Source organism: Saimiri boliviensis, chromosome 2, assembly GCF_048565385.1.
Source record: "Saimiri boliviensis isolate mSaiBol1 chromosome 2, mSaiBol1.pri, whole genome shotgun sequence".
Lineage (NCBI taxonomy): Eukaryota > Metazoa > Chordata > Mammalia > Primates > Cebidae > Saimiri > Saimiri boliviensis.
The window spans coordinates 214036794-214059668 of NC_133450.1; the positions used below are offsets into that span (position 1 = coordinate 214036794).

At 40.0% G+C, this 22875-nt stretch overlaps 1 protein-coding gene and 1 long non-coding RNA gene across 3 annotated transcripts in view; one reads left to right on the forward strand and one right to left on the reverse strand.

Annotated features, from left to right (window-relative positions):
* STOM (stomatin) overlaps nt 1-19373 on the reverse strand; it is a 35380-nt gene extending 16007 nt beyond the window's left edge. Inside the window, exons 1-4 of the mRNA XM_003925171.4 lie at nt 19227-19373; nt 4629-4732; nt 3319-3391; nt 1927-2009 (exon numbers count right to left, since the gene is read on the reverse strand). Of these exons, the coding sequence (XP_003925220.1) occupies nt 1927-2009; nt 3319-3391; nt 4629-4732; nt 19227-19287 (321 nt within the window). The 5' untranslated portion in view covers nt 19288-19373. The remainder of the gene's footprint in view (nt 1-1926; nt 2010-3318; nt 3392-4628; nt 4733-19226) is intronic.
* A 187-nt stretch (nt 19374-19560) lies between these two features.
* Nucleotides 19561-22875, forward strand: part of LOC141583777 (uncharacterized) — a 112614-nt gene continuing 109299 nt past the window's right edge. For both annotated transcript variants that reach the window (XR_012516670.1, XR_012516671.1), the window contains exon 1: nt 19561-19876. This is a non-coding gene — a long non-coding RNA (uncharacterized LOC141583777). The remainder of the gene's footprint in view (nt 19877-22875) is intronic.

Here is a 22875-nt window from a genome sequence, read left to right on the forward strand (position 1 = left end):
CACTGTGCTCAACTATGCCTCCTAAGGACATGGTTCCCAGGATGGCCATCACTTTTTGGGGGGCCATAAGGGAGTTCATGTACAATTCATTTAGTATGGAGCTGTGCAAAAAGTACTAGATAGGGAATCTAGAGAGCTCAATTTTAGTTTTGGCTCTGCCACTGTAATCTGGAGGAATTCCTTTGTTTCACTGCAACTGTATACTTTCTAGGGATTCTGCTGTGAGTTTCATCTACAGTAATATTTGTGAAGTAGTTCGAAAAGGCACAAAACAATCACTAGTATAAAATATTATATGTTTTATCTAAAATGTCCAACAAGCAGTTTCTAATTTCTTTAGTTTCTAACCAATTTATTTAGAATAAAACCTTTAGAAGAAAAAATAATGTACTAAATAGGGTTTTCTATCAGAAACCCATAGAAGAAAAACATGGCAGTAAAAATGGCGATAGTAACAACAATGATGATATTATTATACTTACATTAGCATTACACTATGTTTTATAATAATCATCCCTTGGTATCTGTGGGAGATTGATTCCAGGACCCCCAGTGGATACCAAAATCCAAGGATGCTCAAGTCCCTTATATACAGTGGCACAATATTTGCATATAACTCATGCATATCCTCCTTTATAAAGCCTTTCTAGAGTACTTATTATACTTAACATAATGTAAATGTTATATAAATAGTTGCTATACTATAGTGTTTTTTAAAATTTGTATTATATCACTGTCTATTGCTTTTTCCACCAAATATTTTTGATCCATGGTTGGTTGAATCCATGTATGCGGAACCCGTGGATTAGGAGTGCCAACCGTATAATCTATGTACATTTTCCTGTATACTTTAAATCATCTCTAGATTACTTGTATTATCCAATACAATGCCTACATATCACTTCATTCATGTACATTCAATGCCATACTTATGCATGGCAAACTGAAGTTTTGCTCTTCGAAACTTTGAGGAGTTTTTTTCCTAATACATTCCATCTGTGGTTGGTTGAATCGCTATATGCAAAACCCATGCAAGCAATGGGCCAACTGTAATAATAATAGTAAAAACTTGTATAGCACTTACTATTTACCAGCCATTGCTCTAAGTATTTTGCACATATATCTCACTTACTTCTCAGAACCACCCTATACAGTAGTTCTTACTATTACAACCTCTATTTTCTGGATGAGGAAACTGAGGCACAGAAAAGTTAAAGAACTTGCTTAAGGTCACTGAGCTAGAAATGCTGAAGGCAGTCAGGATTTAAAGTCTATGCTCTGGCCGGGCATGTGGCTCACGCCTGTAATCCCAGAACTTTGGGAGGTCAAAGTAGGAGGATCACCTGAGGTCACGAGTTCAAGACCAGCCTGGCCAACATGGCAAAACCCTGTCTCTACTAAAAATACAAAAAAATTAGCCAAGTATGGTGGCACACATCTGTAGTCCCAGTTACTCAGGAGGCTGAGGCAGGAGAATCACTTGAATCTGGGTGGCAGAGGTTGCAGTCAGCCGAGATCACACTACTGCATTCCAGCTTAGGTGACAGAGTGAGACTCCGTCTCAATTAAAAATAAAGAAATGACAGATACAGGTGAGGGGACAGAAGACAGCAAACCACACTGCCATGTGTATACCTATGCAACAATCTTGCATGTTCTTCACATGTACCCCAAAACCTAAAATGCAATTTAAAATAAATAAATAAATAAATAAATAAATAATAAAAAAAAATAAAAAAGAAGGATTTTGGGAGAGATTACAATGTCAAACTGACTCCTCAAAGATTAAGAAAAAAAAAATAAATAAATAAATAAAAATTTAAATAAATAAATAAAGCCTATGCTCTAACAATGTTGTCTCTCATTGTAAAGCACTTGTAAAGCACTTTCACATATTATATCTCAGTTATTCAAAGAAAACCTTACCTCCTGAGGAGGAATATCGAATGAAATAGTTCTCATGTCCACTTTGATGAAGCTGTCAGTGCATGGCAGAATAAAAAACAAACCTGCAACAAAGATACACATATTATAGAGACACCAGCAACCTCAACCTAATGAACTGAAAAGTCATTAGTTCATCTTCATGAATGAGCCAGAGCCAGGAGGGTAACTTTGATTCCTCTTGCTTACTTCCCACACTTGACTGCCCCCACTAACGCCTGCGGAGTTCATTTCCTTAATCCATTGTTACTGTCACTCTTCCCCTCCCCGCTAAAACTGCCACCAATGCAATCGTTTCCTGGGCCATCTCTCTATTTTTTGTAGTTTCTCTACTATAATCTATTTCCTAAGCTGCAAGCAGAGCAATCCCCTTTACAGTACAAACCCTCCACCATGCAGGGTCCTGCACAACTGCCTTTGTTGTCCTCTTCAGCCACTTCCTCTCTCTTCCCACCCTACACTCCTGCTGGACTGATCTACTTCCAGTTTCTTCAATCTGCAGTACTCCCTTCTATGTTTGCTATTTTTGTTGCAAACACCTCCTGTTGGTTAATACCTCTTCAGACCTCAAGACTCAGTCAAGATGTAACTTCCAGAAAGCCTTGCCTCAGCCTACTACTAGTTAACACCTTTTCAGACCTCAAGACTCAATCAAAATGTAACTTCCAGAAAGCCTTACTTCAGCCTACTACTAGTTCGGATCAGTAATACTACTCTGGTTTAGTCTTTTCTCAAAGCTCTCTGTGAGTACTTGATCATGTCACTTATCACATAGGGTTGTAGCTATCTGTTTCCTTGTTCATGTCCTACCACTAGATGGGAAGATCCCTGAGGGTAGGGACTATGTTTTAGTCTCCCTTGAATTCCCAGAGCCTGGAACACAGTAGGAGCTTAACTGAAGTTTGCCAAATGAATGAAAGTCTTTCTTCGGTAGAGATTCTCACGCTCAAACTTGTATAGATGTAGCTATTCTTGGCTTAAGAGGTAATCTTATCAGCTCAAATGGGAAGAGGAGGGGAAAGGTAGGAAGGAAAGGGTAACAAAAGATTGGCTAGAGCAACTGCTATTGTTATACAACTTCTGCTACATGAACTATTTTCTAAGACAGAGTAGAAGCCCTCATAAGGGAAATCACATCAATAAAAAATTTCAGGCTGGGCACGGTGGCTCATGTCTGTAATCCTAGTGCTTTGGGAGGCTGGAGTGGGATGATTACTTGAGGTCAGGAGTTCAAAGCTGCAGTGAGCCATAAGCATGCCACTGCCCTCTAGCCTGGGCGACAGAATGAGACCCTGTCTTAAAAAAAAAATAAAAATAAAAAAGTTAAAAAGAACTTTCATTTTCAGATAAACAATCCAGAATCCCAGTACTGACCAGGTCCTTTGGCTCCTCCTTGCAAAATGCGACCCAATCTAAAGATGATGGCTCTTTCATACTCTTTTATAATCTAGAATAAAAACACAAATGATAATTTAACATAAAGAGTACAAATATATACATGCATGGCTTCTTATATATATATTTTTGCTCAAAACAGATTAGATGCCTCATCTACTTTCTTTAGATCCAAATCATATGTATAACATGTCCAATGTTTACCTTCTCAAAGCATGATATTTTTAATTTTTGTACTGATTACAAAAGCAATAGATACTCACTGTATAAATTTAGGAAGGACAGAATAGGACACAGAGACAAATCCATAACCTCACTTCTCAGCTGTTAACATTGTTATTCAGTTACTCATGCAGGCCTAGCATGGTGGCTCACACCTGTAATCTCAGCATTTTGGGAGGTTAGGAGTTCAAGACCAGCCTGGCCAACATGGTGAAACCCATGTCTCTACAAAAAATACAAAAATTAGCTGGGCCTGGTGGCAGGCACCTGCAATCCTAGCTACTCAGGAGGCTGAGGCAGGAGAATTGCTTGAACCTGGAAGATGGAGGTTGCAGTGAGCTGAGATAGCACCACTGCACTCCAGCCTAGGAGACAGAGTGAGAGTCTATCTCAAAAAAAAAAAAAAAAAAAAAAAAATTACTCATGCATTGTTAATTCAAAAAAAAACAAAAAGCTGAAGTCTTCACAATTTTTCTTCTGATTCCCTTAAGAATAAATTGATCTGAAAATGCTTGGAGCAGATTTTATCTTCTTAGAAATATGGAAATGATAGTCATATATCAAAGTATTAACAACTTAGTAGAAAACAATAACCAGCACTGAGGGTACTTATGATGTGCCAGGCATTGTGATAAGTACACTTAGACACACTAACTCATTTAATCCTCGCAATAATCCTGTGAAGTAGGTATTGTTACTTTCTCCCATTTTACAGGTGAGGAAACAGCAAAGGTCACACAGTAAACAGTAAAGCCAGCAGTCAGACCACACAATTCTAACTCTAAATAACTTGTTCTCTCAGAACCATCTCACATCCCTGACCCCAGGACATTTTTGATGGTGATCCTTACTTTAGCCCACATGTAAGAGCAATGACTGAAAAGAAGTTTTAAGGTTCCATTTTAATAGGTGAGTAGTATAAATTTTCCAAAAGAAAGATAAAGAAATAAGAATTACAAGAGAGAGACAGTATTTCTCTGTCTCTTTCTCACACACACGCATACATAAAGTACGTTTATGGAGGTAGGAGTTGACTCCTTCCCAGAAGTGAATGAAATGTTCTTTACCTTTATGCACATCCATATTGAGATTGGGAAAGTTACAAGTGTGAATAAGAATGAGACAGCCACCAAAATCCATCCACAAGGTCCAAGGCCCGTACTGGGGCTGTCTGTTGAAAACAAAAAATACACAACTCTCACAACTGTTACTAGCTTAATCACCACCATCTTTATCCTTACCATACACTGAACACCTACATGCTTGGCATTAGGCCAGCTGTTTTACATGAATTTTCCCATCTAATAATCTTCATACAACCCTGAAATGTAGGTACTACTTTCCCTTATCTACGTAATATCATAACACAAGTATATTTCCACATTACTCATTACTTTATCCAGCAAACATTTATTAAGCATCTACTATTTATTAGGCCCTGTGTTTGTACTGAAGTGACAACAATAAGTAAGACCCAATCCCAGCTTTCAGGGTTAAAGCTTAGTGGGGAAGTCAAACACATAATTATAATATAAGGTGGTAAGTACAGATATAGAGTATCTGTTCAGAATATTTCCAAGACACGGAATGAGTTAACTCGTGCGGATGGAGGTGAAAATGGAATGGGGTGGAGAGGTGATGGTGCCTGTCAGAGTTTTTTGAAGGATATAATGGTAAGAAAATATCAATTTTACTAGAGCCAAAAGAATATATATATATATATATATATATATATATATATATATATATATATATAAATGAAAAGAAAGGGCAGGGTAGGCTAGACGCAGTGGTTTATGCCTGTAATCCCAGCAGTTTGGGAGGCCAAGGCAGGTGGATCACTTGAGGTCAGGAGTTCGAGACCAGCCTGACCAACATGGTAAAACCCCATCTCTACTGAAAATACAAAAATTAGCTAGGTGTGGTGCCACGTGCCTGTAACTTGGGAGACTGAGGCAGGATAACTGCATGAACCCAGGAGGTAGAGGTTGCAGTGAGCTGAGATTGTACCATTGCACTACAGCCTGGGCAATATAGGAAGACTTTTGTCTCTAAATACATACATACATACAAGAAAGAAAAAGAAAGATAGAAAGAAAATAAAGAAAGAAAAAGAAAAGGGAAGGAGGGAAAAGGGCATTAGGGCATTTTAGCTAGGGGTACAATATGATTAAAGGTGAAAATCATATAAGTATAAAGTTGTTTACAGCTTCTTTTTAAAAATTACACCTATAAAATATTTCACTAGATTTATGTAACATCATTTATTGCCCACTTCCTGATTACACAGGTTGTTTGATTTCTTATTACTATAAACAATGTTGAAATGAACATCTTTGTACATAGTTTTCCTCTCACATTTCTAATTGTTTCCTGTTCCTGTAATATGAAACTTCTTTTCTGTCTGATTACAAAAGTAATACATGCAAAAAATTCACAGAAGTATAACAAAAGAAGGAAAAATTTCTTTAAATTCAGAGTTATTTTAGTACATTCTTTCAAAAATTTTCCTTGTGTACGCAACCACATTTTTAAACGATATTTTATTTTTCTTTTTGAGACAGAGTCTCGCTCTGTTGCCTAGGCTGGAGTGCAGTGGCACAATCTCACCTCACTGCAAACTCCACCTCCCGGGTTGAAGTGATTCTCCTGTCTCAGTCTCCTGAGTAGCTGGGATTACAAGCACCCACCACCACACCTGGCTACTTTTTGTATTTAGTAGAGATGAAGTTTCACCATGTTGGCCAGGCTGGTCTTGAACTCCTAACCTCGAGTGATCCACCCACCTTGGCCTTCCAAAGTGCTGGGATTACAGGCGTGAGCTACCACACCCAGCCTTAAATGATATTTTTAAAAATAAATAAATAAATAAGTAAAATGTGTAACCTGTTTTTTTTTCCTTCTAGCTGTTTTTCTTTCACCTACTTTTTGGCCTTTGTGGCTGTGCATTTGTGTTTGAAGTTACACTTGCATAAAGCTTAAAAAGTTAAACCATTATATAAGATTAGTACCAAAAAAGGGCATTCCCACGCTCACCTCTTCCAATTTCTTCCTCCTAAAAAACATTTACTACTTTGACCATTTTAATATTTACCTCCATGTTTCTAAATAATATACTTCATGGCTGGGTGTAGTGGCTCATGCCTGTAATGTCAGCACTTTGGGAGGCTGAGGAGGGAGAATCCCTTGAGCCCAGGAGTTTGAGACTAGCCTGGGCAACATAGGGAGAATCCGTCTCTACTTGAGGCACGGTGGCTCATACCTGTAATCCCAACACTTTGGGAGGCTGAGATGGGAGGACTGCTTGAGCTCAGGAGTTTGAGACCAGCATGGAGAATATAGTGAGATCCCCATCTTTACAAGAAACTTTAAAAAAAAAAATAGCTGGGTGTGGTGGCACACATCTATAGTCCTAGCTACTAAGGAGGACTGCTTGAGCCTGGGAGTTCAAGGCTGCAGTGAGCTGTGATGCACCCCAGCCTGGGCAACAAAGTGAGACTCTATCTCAAAAAAAAAACCTAAATAAATAAAATGCTTGTTTTGTTACTTCTTGATTTGTCAGTTTTGAGCACTATTAACTTTCTACTATGGAAAAGACTTGAGTTCTCTTTCTTCTCCCCACCCCCACCACCACATACATATACCCATCTTCCCAATATAATTACATCATAACTTCATTGAGATCAACATCAGATTTTATGTTATGAATTTGTAAATACAATTCAAAGCTAAGCCACGTAGTGAGGTATCACTGGTTTTCTCTTCTTGTAACATTTTTGTTTTTTCTGGAGTTACTGTCTTATTTTCTCCCTTTGCTCAGTTTTCAATGTACTTATTGATCCAAACTTAAATCGACTGCCTAAATTTCCTCTCAAAAGGATCAGGTATACTATCAATTTTATCTTTTGAAAGAATTCTCTCTCAGAGCCTTGTGCAGACTTCCCTCATCTGGTGTGCACAGCTATTCCGCAATTGCTTTCACTATCATCCTGGAAACTCCCATCACCTCATATGTTGTGTTCCTATTTTCTGTATCCAGTGTCATCCTCATTTTTAGTTTGCTTTTCCTTTCTGTAGAGGACATAGGGACTGAGAAGGCCAAGGGATATAATAGGTTTTCTTTTAAAGGGCAAAATGGCAGTGAGATGGGGCTTGGAATAAATAGGAGGCCAAGAAATAAGCAGAGTGTTCAGGCTGGGAATATGGGAGAAAAGAGAGACACATGGTCAAGTGCTCTAAACAGGATGAAAAATGAGAAATACAGTGAGTACTTGGGTTGTATGTGACTTTGTAATTTTCTGATCCTGTATCATAATGTGAGGTAAACATCTTCATGCATACTTAAATAATCGAAAGCAATCCTGGAGGTTTCTAAGTTATAATTCTGGGGGTACAGACATAATCATTGAGAGAATATTCAAAGCAGGGCCATAGCACTGTTTGTGGAGAAAGCTTTAACTAGTATTACCATAACTGGTCATAACAATGGTGGTTGTTCTGAGGGGTTTTCTATACTCTAGGCATTTTCTAAAATTACTTCAGACATGTATCTCATTTAACTAAATTTTTTTCTCATTTAACTCTTACGACAGCCCTATGAGGGTATTTTTAGCTCCCTTTTACAAATGAGTTAACTAAAGCAACATTTAACTTTGCCAAAGTCACACAATGGAGTACCTGGGACTCAAATATGGGTCATCTTACTCCAAAGCCCGTGTTCTAAATTAATTCACCGCTGAATAAAAAAATCCTCATTAAAGATGTTTTCATGGTTGAAGCAGTTTCTCAAGACAGTATCCAAACTGAAAAAGCATGGCTGGATTTCTGATAATGAAATCCAATATTTTTACAGAGGAAGTCCTCTTAATTCCAGCCATGTCTATTTATAGCAAAAGACAGTTTCAAGGCTCTGTGCCAGACATAGGTCTAGCTTTCCAGGCTGAAATGGATTCCAAACAAGGACAGATTGACCACAGACACTTATTTATCTGACAGCACTGGTGCTTTTTCAAATACTGTCCAAGTCTCCCATAACATACTAGAGTAAAAATTCCCTGAGGGCAGGGGTGTTGCTTACTCACTTTTATATTTTCAATGTCTAGCACAGTATCTGCATAGAGTAGATATAAATAAAATGCTTCTCAGCAAGTTTTCTAGCTAGATATGTTTTTTTCCCCCTGAACCTCAAGAGCATTTTTTGAAAATTATCTTATGGCACTTATATCTTGTCTAATCTTTTTTTTTTTTTTTGAGACGGAGTTTCACTCTTGTTACCCAGGCTGGAGTGTAATGGCGCGATCTCGGCTCACCGCAACCTCCGCCTCCTGGGTTCAGGCAATTCTCCTGCCTCAGCCTCCTGAGTAGCTTGGATTACAGGCATATGCCACCATGCCCAGCTACTTTTTTTGTATTTTTAGTAGAGACGGGGTTTCACCATGTTGACCAGGATGGTCTCGATCTCTTGACCTTGTGATCCACCCGCCTCGGCCTCCCAAAGTGCTGGGATTACAGGCTTGAGTCACCGCGCTCGGCCCTTGTCTAATCTTTTTTAAATTGATCTTCCAAAGAAGGATTTTAATCTTTTATTATTTTAATCTAATAATTAAATTTCTTGTGCATTTATAACCCTTATTACACTGAGATTTCCTGAAAATGGAGAGTAACTACGTTTGAATTTCAGTTCTGATACTTCTTAGTTGTATGATCTTTACCTCTTTGAACTTTAGTTTCCTTACTGGTAAAAAGTAAAGCTTATTAGACTGGCCTTGTAGAATACAGATAATGATCAGTAAATTTAGATGATAGTTTACTGTAATCCTATTTTACTTAAGTGTTTGTACCTTCATGAAGAAAAATGGGAAAACAGTACTTACCCTTTTAGATCAAAAGCTTCTTAAACAATTTAATTTGCCCTTTGCTTCACACCTGCCCCCTAGTCTGGCTGGTTGGGACATTCGAAGACTCTCAAGAAGTTCATTTATGAGGAGATCTACATGAGGACAAGCCAAAAAGTCCAGTCCAGTTTTTCTGTCAGTTCTCATTATCGCACTGTGTTTTTTAAAACCCCAGATGTGTATATGGGATTCCAAATCACCAGGAACAAGGAATTAGTACACATTTTGAAGACTGGATTTGGTCTTTCACATATCAAATGCTTGGCTAGAAATAATCAGTGTATATACTGGGGAAATGGCACTTCCATATTTTTCTAGTGACTTTAAAATGAAAGTATTCTATTTTAAACTCTCAAAATTCTTCCCCACCTGGTTACAGCTCCAAAAGGTACACAGTATCTAAGTTGGGAATGTACCACTAGAGTTCTAAGAATGAAATTCGATGTTTTTACAGAGGAAGCCCTCTTAATTCCAGCTGTGCCTATTTATAGCATGTTATTATAAATTTATAGCTCAAAGAGGTGAGGTTTAAACTCTATCTGGCTTATAAATGAACCCTTAGTCATCTACCACTTTGGAAATAAGAGGAAAGAAATTCTCACTCACTACAATCTCATGAAATTCATTTCCTTCAAGTTTCCCATTTATTACTTTAGGACTGAATCCTTCCTACCAGTTTTATGGAGAAAGGGACAAGGTCAGTGTTCCTGAGATGTTTTGGTTAATACATTTGTTGATATTTTGCTGGATGAGAACATTCCTAATTAGGGAACCTATGATACCTGGTTGTAAATACTACTTTGCCATGGTTTAGATGAATGGTTCCCACCCTTTTTGGCACCAGGGACCAGTTTTGTGGAAGACAATTTTTCCACAAGAAAGGGTGGGGAGCATGGTTTTGGGATGAAACTGTTCCACCACAGATCATTAGGCATTAGATTCTCATAAGAACCATACAGCATAGGGATCCCTCACATGTACAGTTCACAACAGGGTTCGTGCTCCTATGGGAATCTAATGTTACTGATCTGATTAGCCTGGGGGTTGGAGACCCCTGGTTTAGAGTATTTTTTTTTCTTTTATTACCAAAATGGCAGTAGAACAAGCTTTTAAACAATCAAAGAAGGGTCTGAATATGGACATAAGCCTATATATACATTTGAATTTTTGTATTGAACATTCAAATTGGGCTTACCTCCAGGAAACTAACATAAATTTTCTAAAATTGCTTTTTTACTTTAAAAGCAAAAGTTACTAGAAAAATTAGAAATCATAGCTTAACAAACAGAAAAAAAATTATCTATACTTTATCTCTGGATGTTTTTTGCCTTGATATATATATCTTTTAAATCTTTTCTATCCTTTTATTTTTTCAATAATGAAAAAATGGTATACACAGTGATTTAAAATCTCCCTCCCACCCATGTTATAAATATTTTTTCACATCAGTACATATTCTTTATCATTATTAAAGATTAATTCCATTGTTTCATATGATGAAATTTGTTGTGTCCAAATTTCTCTTAGAAACTCTGCTTCATTGAATACAGTTTTAGCAATGTTTCTGTACATGCTTATTTCCTATGTAAATTAATTTTTCTGAAAAGATGAAATTATACAACTCTTAAAATTCTCTCATTCTGAAGGTATCTTTTATTACTACTCCTAATAACTACCATTTATTGAATTCCTATGACATATTAGCCACATGTATTACATACATGAGTATTTATAACGTTTACAAAAATCTGTGAAGTAGGTGTAAAATATGCCTCCTGAAGTTCCAAAGAAATAAGGCTAAAGATCTTGTAGAAAGAAACAAAAGAAAACCAACCAAATCATGAAAACAAATGAAAAATGACAAGCTGTGTAGTAATTTTTGCTGGGTAAGTTTCTGGAAAGGCAGTAAAATGTTCCTTCCAAGATGACAACACAGGATGATTAGTCCAGAGGGCTGTAGTTATTTCCGTTCTGCATCAGATGATTTACTTTCAGATTTATTAACCTTAGCACTACTGGAAATCATGTGGAGGAATAAATCCCCTAATCACTGATACTTTATTATTGTAAAGTTCAAAAGATACCTGGATTTTCTCTGCTGAGAATCTGGCAGTGAGTGAGTCATAAGCATTATTGTACACAAAAAGGAAAGGATGGGCTAAGGAATTACTGAAATACCTAAACTGCAACAGTTAATGGACACTCTTTTCCTTCTGCCTTCACACAGTGCAAATAAAACACTTCATGTTGTAAACTGAACAGCACTGCCTGGGTGGGGCAAGACAGATGGCTGGAAATTTAGTCTCAAAAATACATGCTATTCAGTTGCAGCAGCACTTTTTAGGGGTAAAAGTAGGTCAAAATGAAAAGTCTTGGCAATTGTTGAACTGTCTTTTTAAAAACATATGTATTCAGAATATAAGTGTTACTTTTGGCCACTATTATTCTTCATCAGAGATTCTTTGTCAGGATTGGCAAACTTTTCCTGTAAAGAACCAGGAAGTAAACATTTTAGGCTTTGCGATCTGTTGCAACTACTCAACTTTACTTTTGTAGTACGAAAGCAGCCATAGGTAGTACTAACGTAAATGGCACAGCTGTTCCAATAAAACTTAATTTATGGACACAAATCTGAATTCCACATAATTTTCATGTCTAATGAAAAAGTATTCTTTTGTTTTTTTAAACCATTAAAAAATATAAGAGATATTTTATAACTTGTGGGGCATATAGAAACAGAGCCAGCTAGATTTGGACCATGGATTGCTATGACTGCCATTCCTGTTTTATGTCAGCCAACTATTTATTTGAGGAGGAAGACTTGCATAAATTAAATAATGCATTTGATCTTTCTTCCAGCTATTCAAATAAAGGTACATTTCCCAGCTTCCTTTGCTTGTTTTGAAACAAGGCCTTTATAAAGCCTGATAAACAAAAACTTATGATGAAAATAAGCAAAAGGTTAGGTAAAATAAGTGAATATAAATACCTATTCAATTAATCAAATTTTAATATAACTAAGTTTTGCAGATGACTGGAATTTTAGGAGAAAAAAACAAAGAAGGGAAGAACATTACAGAAGCGAAGGAAAATAAGAGAAATAGAGTAAAGATGGGAAAAACAAAAATGAAGACAGTATCCTACAAAGAGAGATAGAATAAATAAAGCTAGAGGTGGCTGGGTGCAGTGGCTCACACCTGTAATCCCAGCACTTTGGGAGGTTGAGGCAGGCAGATCAGGAGGTCAGGAGATTGAGACCATCCTGGCCAATATGGGGAAACCCTGTCTTACTAAAATACAAAAAATTAGCCGGTGTGGTGGTGTGCACCTGTAATCCCAGCTACTTGGGAGGCTGAGGCAGGGGAATCGCTTGAACCCAGGAAGTGGAGGTTGCAGTGAGCAGAGATCATGCCACTACATTCCAGCCTGGTGACACAGCAAGACTCCATCTCAAAAAAAAAAAGCTAGCAGTGAGAAAGAAGCAGAGTTTATCACATAGTAGGGTCTTGATAAACATATGTTAAAAAAATGGTGGTGTTTAATTAGAGATCACAGCTTGCAATTCTTTAAGACAGGATTTCAAAGCAAACAAGCATACATTGTAGCCTGCCTTTCAAATTATTATTTTAATTAGGCACAGCTTAGTTGTTCAAATGCCCTTATCCTTAAATTTCTAGAGAAGAAATTATTCTCTGGGCTAGAGTAGCTACAGGCCAGATGGTATCAAGTTAAAAACCATGACTGAAGACTGTAAATTTCCTCCCTATTAAAATCCCTCTATAGCTATAAATGCTAGACCAAAAGAAATGATACTGATGAAACACTATGTGATTTCAAACCTTAATATGTGTTTACTATTAAATCCTGAGGAAAAGAAATAGACTAATACTTCTAAGAAAGATTTTTAAGTTGCTCTTTGCTTAGCTCAAAAAGAATAAGGAAAGTAAATAAGCATAAATATCTCATTTCCCAAATATTTTAAGGATTTTCTGTAGTTTCCCTTCATTCAAATGTTTCAGCCATAAAACAGGAGGAAAAAAAAGGTGAGAGTAACATCAATAATTTTAAATTAGGACCTCTCAGTCTTAAATAATGTCGCAATAGCACTTTACCCTCTTGTTATGATAAAACAACATTTATCACACTCATTTTATTGTATTCAGTTGTCTGTCTTCATGAGATTTTGGTTTTATGAAAACAGCCTAGCATAATGGGTTCACAGATGGCTCTGCCACTTATAGCTGCATGATCTTGAGAAAGTACCTTATTACTCATCTATGCCTCAGTCTACTCATCTAAACACAGGGCTAATAAGAGTACCTTCTCAGAGCTAATATGGAAGACACTTAGTGTGTAAAAGGTACTCAAAAAACATTCGTTAAATACTTGCTGGAGTTGTTTCTTTGGGGGAAAAGAAAAAACAAAGACTGCCTATTGCATAAAACAAACTGAAACAGCAGACAGGATCCAAGAAAATAGTACAGAATCATCTCCTGTCCCAAGAAGTTGTCAACTGCTTTCCTCAAGTATTTCTTTTTTAAAAAATCAGACCTTTTCTAACCATGAGGTTAGAGAATTCAGGAAAGTAGAAAGATGGGCTGAACATGGCCCATGTCTGAAGTACCAAAACATTTATGTTCAGGAAAATTGGAGAGAAAAACAATTTCATAATGGGTATTAAGTTAATTCAATTTTATGAAGTATTAACTTAATAAATGAGTATTAAGTTAATTAAATCTAGGCCTGAAATACATGAAAACAGAACAAAAACCCTCCCACTTTTTATGGTTTTGTTTTTTTTTTCTCCAGCTCTTTTACTTGGACATCTTCAAATTATCCACAATTAAGTTTTTCTCATATAAGTCTTTGGAGGGTAACATCATTTTCATTTAAAAATGGTTAATGGAAGCAAAAGGAAACTAGATCATAACATTCTCAGTTCTTCACTGTGGTTAACAGCTAAGCAGTGGTTAAAGCTTGCATTTTGGGTATTAGATTCCAAATCTACCACTAAATCTTCTCATCAGTAAAATGAGGGAAAAGAACACTCTTTATTTCACACAGTTGTTGTGAAGATAAAATAAGAAAATACATAAAGGGCTTGATACTTAGGAAGCAGTCAACAAACAGTAGGCATTATTATTACCACAACTTTAAGATCATTATTGATAAGTTTACAGGAAGAAACTTTTTATTAAGTGAATTACCTTTTGGGATCTGGGCACCATGGAGAAAATGTCAACTAACAATCTGCTTAGGGACTCTATCTCTGGAGGAGAAACAGACTATACTTGGGGCAGTAAGTCAGAGTTCTAAACTTTCTTGGACCATCCTTTATAAAAACCTCTTAAGTGATGGTAAAGTGATCTCAACCCAAATCTTTTAATTATAAATTCTACTTTCATTTCACTATACTCTACTACCTTACCATAAGTGCTCACTTTAACTGGACCACAAGTTTGGTATAGTTTTCATTGCCTGAGACTTTAGGACTTTATTGGTTGCATCTTCAAGGATAATCTTCTAAAAAGTGAGGCCAAATGCTTGGAGTTCAAGTTTCTTTACTAGCCCCAGCAAACAGAGAAAGATTAAAAAAGAATGTAGCAACAACTGTGTGTCAACCGAAAATTATCTATTTAAATTAAAATTATCTATATTAATTATTAGCAAGCGTGTCAATAGAAAATTATCTGTTGACACACACTTCCTTCTTTCTACTAACCATGACCTCTAACTTCTCTTTCCATGCTTTAAAAAATAAAAGAAGATTTCTTACTAGGAACAATATATTATCTTGGCAACTATAACCCTTTTATTTATAATATAAACCAAACAAATAGTCTATCTGTAATAACAGATAATAAACATGATGGCCATGTCCTAAAATCACAGTATAGGTTATAACAAACCTAATAAAATAAACAGTAAACAGAAAAACTGCTCCACCAATATAAGGCTAATGCAAACACTTAACAACGTTACTTATGCCATGGGGATTTTTATCTCCGTCTGCCTCCTTTTTCTTTCAACGAACATTTTTGTATGCCTGCCATGTACTTGATACTGAGCTATTACAGTGAAGAAGGACATAAGCTCTGCTTTCAAAAGTGTGGTCTAAAGGCCAGGCGTGGTAGCTCATGCCTGTTGTCCCAGCACTTTGGGAGGCTAAAGTGGGATTGTTTGAGTCCAGGAGTTCAAGACCAGCCTGGGCAACATAGTAAGACCCTATTTTTAAAAAAAATAAAAAAATTATCTGTGTGTGGTGGCGCATATCTGTAGTTCCAGCTACTCAAGGGGCTGAGGTGGGAGAACCACCTGAGGCTCCAGTGAGCTATGAACTGCACCACTGCACTCTAGCCTGGGTGATACAGTGAGAGCCTCTCTCAAAAAAAAAAGAGGGTAGTCTAATTATGGGAGGGGAGGGGACTGATAAATATAATATTATGTAATATTATGATAGGGATATGCACAGGATACCAGGCAGATGCAGAAAAAGGGTATTTACTTTTTTGTAGTTACAAGAGTTTTCAGGAAATTGCTTTTCCATGCCTTTTTTAAAAACTGATTTTTGAATCCCTTCTATATCACTTTATCAACATCTTTAACTTTTTTTTCCTCAAAGCTGACTAGGAATCAGTGACTCTTTTACTACATAAAATGTATACCATCAGGTAGCACCAAAAACCTATTTAATAATAAATAAATATGCCCGTTTTTATAGGCTTAATCTTCCATAAGTTAATTTATGACCAGTGATGGAATAACTCTGATTAATTATTGAAGAAGTTACAAAGTTCTCCCCAGTGTGACTGGGTATAACAACTGATTAAAACAATCAGTCTTGTGATTTTTCTTATTTTCAGACATTCTCCCAAAGGGATTTATTTTGTTGACATGGCTCTTAATTACAATGATACATTCTTTGCAATTCACTTGCATTATTTCATTACAAAGTGAGTACAATGCCTTTAAGAAAAACTAGTCTTGCCCTCGGTCTGGTCCTATTTACCTACCTAGGATTAATTCTCAGCAAAGACATAAAGAGGCAGAGTTTAGGCTTTTATAATTCCACTGCTTCCCTCACAAGCAGCCTTCTGAAAGTTATCACTGAAGCTGTTCCTCCAAGCTTTTTTTGTTTATTGTCTCTCAACTTCAGTAAAGTACTGAAATTAGACAAGGTTCTACATTCGTGGTATGCATCTCTGGGACAGGGAAAATGGTTCAGAAAATCAGATAGCTGGGGTTTGAAACCGGGCTGAAAATTTTAGAAACTGTGTGATTTTACCACTCTGAACCTCAGTTTCCTTATTGTGAAATGGTGAATAATGGCTTTTTCCTTGCAGAGCTGTTACAGAATGCAATTAGATAATGTTTGTAAAGCACCTGAACTGTGTTTTTGGCGCAGGGAAAGCATTCAATAAACTCTAATAAATTCCAGCAATGGTTTTCCTAGCAGTGCCAAATTTCTAAGGTTTACATTAAAAAAGAAAAACACAGACTATGAAAAATTTTATTGGTATGTCTAATTTTTGAGAATAAGCAGTGGTTTTCATTAGATCTTGAAAGATTTCTGTCTAAAAGTAGTTAAGAGTAGAAACAAGAAAAACCTGGAAGTTAACTTGACTGCCGCCTGGCGCGGTGGCTCAGGCCTGTAATCCCAACACTTTGGGAGGCCAAGGGGGGTGGATCACGAAGTCAGGCATTCAAGGCTAGCCTGGCCAAGACGGTGAAACTCTGTCGCTACTAAAACTATGCAAATTAGCTGGGCGCAGTGGCAGATGCCTGTAATCCCAGCTACTTGGGAGGCTGAAGCAGGAGAATTGCTTGAATCTGGAAGGCAGAGGTTTCAGTGAGCCAAGATTGCATTACTGCACTCTAGCCTGGGTGACAGAGCGACAGAGTTAGACTATGTCTCAAAAAAAAAAAAATAATAATAATAATAAATAAATAAACGAACCTCATCTGTAAATAAACATTAAGTACAAAGATCATGTTTATTCCCAAAGAACTTCTCTAAGCAGATTTCCCACTGCAGTTTCCCACCAGGAGGTCAGGGTACTGAGGAATGCATGCTACACCCACGTTCTTATCTAGGCAAAGACAACTATCAAAGAGGCAGTTACCGTGCAAGTTTTTCCTATTCAAGTTTTAGAATCAGTCAAATCTAGATTTAAATACGAACTATGTAACTTTAAGTAATTTAACTTCTTTGACTATCAGTTTCATCAAGTATAATATGAGGATAAGGAAACCTAGCACATCATCTGTCGTGAAGATTCAATAAAATAATATATATATAAAATATGTGGTACTGGCTGGGTGCAGTGGCTCACAACTGCAATCTCAGCACTTGGGGAGGACAAGGTGTGTGAATCACTTGAGGTCAAGAGTTTGAGACCAGCCTGACCAACATGGTGGAACCCCGTCTCTACTAAAAATACAAAATTAGCGGGGTGTGGTGGTGCATGCCTGTAATCCCAGCTATTTGGGAGGCTGAGGCAGGAGAATCACTTGAACCCAGGAGGCGGAGGTTGCAGTGAGCCAAGATCACATTCCAGCTTGGGCAACAAGAGCGAAATTGTCTCAAAAACAAACAAACAAAAAAAAATCATGTTGCACAGAGCCTGGCCTATTTAGTTTTTTGTTGTGGTTGCTGTTATTCTCACCAACTCCTCCATGTTACACTTTCCATTTGGTTAGATAATCCTTCAATGTTCTTAGTAGAGAAATAAAGATTTCTATAATTCCTCTGATGCTCCTGGGAAGGAAATGAAGACAGGGTTCCCTAGGCAAGGGAAACGGAGCTTACAGGTAAGATGTGTGGATAAACCTGGCTTTACAAATAATCAGAATAGATGACTCCAATACCGTGTTCTTTGCAGGGTGCTGGAAAAGCCCACCAAGCCCCCTAAATTGCTTTCACTGTCACCCTGCCTGAAATTCCATCGTTAGAAACACTGTAATTCGCCTGGATCACTAAGAGCTCCTGAGTGGATACCAGGACTCCTGGGAGGTCCACCACCTCTCTTTACTGGGACCCCCTCCCCAGAGCACCAGTTTCTCCACGGGGAAGGAGACTGCGCCACTCGCAGCTGCTGCCTTGAAGACTAGGAAGTCAGGTTGGGGGTGACGGTGGGGGAACTCAGGGTTCCTGGCGAGGAACAAAAGTCGGGGAAGAGGGTTCTTCAAAACGCAGAGGAAAGCTTAGGGGGGAAAACGGGGCAGAAAGCGGAGCCAGAAAGAAAGGTGAGAAGAAAGTCAGAGAAACTTTTTCCTTCTGTAAATCGGTCTAAGTTTCGGGAGGTGGGGTTGGGGAAAGAGGGGGTTCACCCTGGGGCCGGGCCAGGGCCGGGTGGAGGAGGTGGCCTCCAAGAGGGTGAGTCGGGAAAGAAGGGGAGTGGGCAAAGGGTGAGACGCGGGGTCCCGGTGCCCCCCTCGCTGGCTGCCAGTTCCCTCTGCGTTTCCTCGTCTGCGTGCGTGACAGGAGACAGTGCAGCGCTGGCGAGGGGCCTGGCATCTGGCAGCCGCGAGATAACCCGAGCCCGCGCGACGGGAAACCTGCCGTTGGCACCCCGCCGCCCCTCCATCATGACCCCAGTCTGCGAAACAGGGTTCGTGATGCTTAGTGTACGAGGGAGGAGCCGCGGCTTCGAGATCTCGTCCAGCCCGAAGCAGCGGAGACCGTCCTGGGGCTCGGCTGTCAGACCGCGGAGCGCACGCCGCGGGCGGGGGCTCGGTCCAGGGGGGAGGGCAAGGGGACGCGGGGCTCACCCTTGAAGGAGACGGGGAGCCGCTGGGCTTCGGAGTCCACTGTGTGCCGCTTCTCCGCCATGCCGCCCGAGACACAGTCGCAGTCCCCAGTTCTCGTCGGCGAAGCCAGAGCCGCGGCGAATGCCCTGGGCAGCAGGGGGCACACGACCCGGGTTGCCGCCCCGCCCCGCTCTAGGTGCCGGCCCCCTGGAGAGTCGGCCAATCAACGCCCAGGACAGGCGAGACCACACCTCCCACTCCCCGCCCTCCGGTCCCTCCAGCGCCGCTGCTTCGCGGTCACTTCCCGCTCAGGCTGAGGGGCGTGGCCTGAGGGGCGAGATCCCCCAAGGCTTTGGCGGCTAGGCCGGGCCCCTGCACCGGAAGGGAGGGCGGAAGCCGAGGGACGTGGAGCGCAGGGTGAGGGTAGCGGGTAGGCGGCCGTGGGGGATGGCCTGAAGAAGCAGTGCGAGTGGGTCGCCCCGCGGGGTGGAGGTACTTGGACCCAGGCGCCTCGTCTGGGCCGAGGAGTTAGAGGGAAGAAAACAGCGCCCTTTCATGACCGAGGGAGATCTGAGCTGAGAGGAGGTGGCCGAGGTGAGGGCGCTGAGGTCAGCCTGAGCTGAGAGGGCAGGGAGATCAACCTTCAACCGAAGTGAACGAACCCGAGCGAGGTGTGTTAAGAGAAAAACAAATCAAAATGGATACATTTGGAAAAGGAGAGGAGGTTGGGCGCGATGGCTCACGCCTGTAATCCCAACACTTTGGCAGGCCGAGGCAAGTGGGTCATGTGAGGTCAGAGGTTCGAGACCAGCCTGGCCAACATGGTGAAACCGTGTCTCAACTAAGAATACAAAAATTAGCCGGGCGTGGTGGCGCCCGCCTGTAGTCCCAGCTACTCGGGAGGCTGAGGAAGGAGAACCCGGAGGCAGAGGTTGCAGTGAGTCAAGATTGCCCCACTGCACTCCAGCCTGGGTGATAGAGACTCCATTTCAAAAAAAGAAAAAAAAAAAAGGCCAGGAGCAGTGGCTTATGCCTGTAATCCTAGCACTTTGAGAGGCCAAGACACCTGAGATCAGGAGTTCGAGAGCAGCCTGATCAACATGGAAAAACCCCGTTTCTACTAAAAATACAAAATTAGCCGGGTGCGGTGGTGCATGCCTGTAATTCCAGTTATGTGGGAAGCTGAGGCAGGAGAATGTCTTGAACCCGGGAGGCGGAGGTTGCCGTGAGCCGAGATGGCGGCATTGCACTCCAGCCTGGGCAACAAGACCGAAACTCCGTCTCAAAAAATAATAATAATAAGGAGAAGAGAATTTTATGTCTTGAAAGGGGTTACACCCTATGAGGTGGCCATTCTGCAGGCTGAGAAACGGTCAGGACCAGAGACAGGCACTTGGTAAGAGGAGGGGTTGGGGTTTACCTGAGCTGTTCAGCAGCTTTAGGCTGAACAGCTTGGGTACACATGGGTATTCAGCGCTGACAGGAGTAGCTATGAATATTCATGCAGGTGGTCCTGACACATGCCTATTGAGCAAACATGCATGTAACCATACAACCCATGTTCACTTTGAAGAGTTACCATTTAAATGTTAAATGCCTGGGCTGCATGGTGACATCCCCATCTATATAAAAAGTAAAAGCAATTAGCCAGGTGTGGTGGTGTGCGTTTGTGATTCCAGCTAGTCAGGAGGCTGGAGAGGGAGGATTGCTTGAGCCCAAGAGATGGAGGCTGCAGTGATCTATGATCAGATCTCTGCACTCCAACCTGATAGACTGAGACCTCATTTCTAAAAAATAATAATAATACGTGTATTACAGTCAGGCCCTATGTGTCAAAAGGTCTTTTCAGGACAGGAAGGTGTGCAAGTACGCAGTCTGTATAAACTAGCCAGAGCCAATTCATGGCTGGTGGTCTTCTTATCGGGAGAAGATTACCGAAATCAAGTCTCTTGTCCAAGTACTGTAAAGCTGTAGTGATGGCTAGTGGAATAAGGGTTCAGTTAGTCTGCATCTGTTGGATCTGCAAATTGTTTTAATATTGCTTGTCTTAAGGCCAGTGATTGTTTCCTTGCTAGAGAAAGAGAAAAACCTTGTGGCAGTTAGAACATAGTTTCTTCTCTAAGTGAACGGATGTGTGACTTAACCTTTGCCTGGCATGACCTGAGGGATAATTTGTTTATAATTTGGTATGTTATTGCCACAGAGTCTCTTCTGTCGGTCTCATGACCCGTATTTTAATGTTAATGCTGGTCAGCTGTTCTGTCTAAACTCCAACAGGGAGAAGGTATGATAGGTGTGTCTGATCTGTCCTGTCATTGGCTGGAAATTCAGTTTTAAAGTTTTCTCAAGTCCTCTTGGCCGCAGGAAGTTCATACAGTCGGTGGGGTCAATTATTCAAACAAAATCCTCTTGGAGCGTCTTCCATGTGGCAGGGGGTGTGCTCCTTGTTGGGGATGCAGTGGGCAAGCGCCTTGTGGATTTTACCTTATACTCTAGTGGGGAGATGGGCAACAAACAAGGAAGTGAATCATTACACGTGGTGAAGGGAGCTGTGGAAGGAATGGAATATTTGGAGAACAGCAAAGGTTAGGACAGGGGAACACCTCTGTAAGGAAGTGGCTTTGAGATGTCACCTGAGAAGTGGGAAGGAGCCAGCCTGGGGAAGGGGAATAAGCAGTGCAGGAGGTGGGAAAGGGTGTCCCCGGCAGAGGGACAAGCGTGTTGCCGAGACATTCCCAACTTCAAGCCTCTTGGGCTGTGGCTGAAGACCTCACATTTGGAAACCAGGCTGTGTATGAATTAGACTTGTGCTATTGCAGTGTTCAAAGTATGTTAATGTACACAAGGTGCATTTTTAGAAATACTCAATTTTGAAAAAAGTACAGATTCACAGGTAGTTGCAAAGACAGTACAGAGAGGTCACATGTCCCCTCTACCCAGTTTCCCCCAATAGTTACATCTTACTTAACTAGAGTATCAAAACTAAGAAACTGACAGTGGCACAAAATGTATTTATAGTTCTGTGCCATTTTGACACATGTAGATTGATATAACCACAGCAACTAATACAGAACTATTCCATCACCACTAAGATCTCTCTCAAGAGGAGCACTTTTTTCTTCTTTTTTAGTGTGCTCAGTAGTTGGCTGTGTTCGACCCAACACCATGCAGTACTTAGGTCATATGAAATGGTAGACTTTCTCTCTGCTTTTATAGTTCTAGAGCTTTGTGACTATTGGGGTGGAAACTGGAGGAGACACAACAGGTGTTAAGAGAGGCATTAAGATGTTCTTTGCTCCAGGAACGGGCTACAATGTGTGATCAAAACCTGACTCAGAGCTCACAAGTATTCTAGTGAAATACTGGCCAAGAACTGTTTGTATTCCTGCAGTAGAGTGCAGCTTGTGCAGTCACTTTGTTTATTAGCCTTCTGGAGAAGATAAGGAGGGGAGTACTGTATTTAATGATCCCTTCTCTCTAAATCATCCTTGAGAAAGTCCATAGCTTCATTTTTTCCATTCTGTAATGAATAAGCCCTCGAGGCCTGAACTTCCCGTTTATCCTGTCATTCCCAGGAAAGAGGAGCAAATGCACAAGAAGCTGATTAAACCCTTCACTAGAGGAGGCCTTGATTACAAATTGCGTATTGTGAAAAAGAATTTGGGTTTCA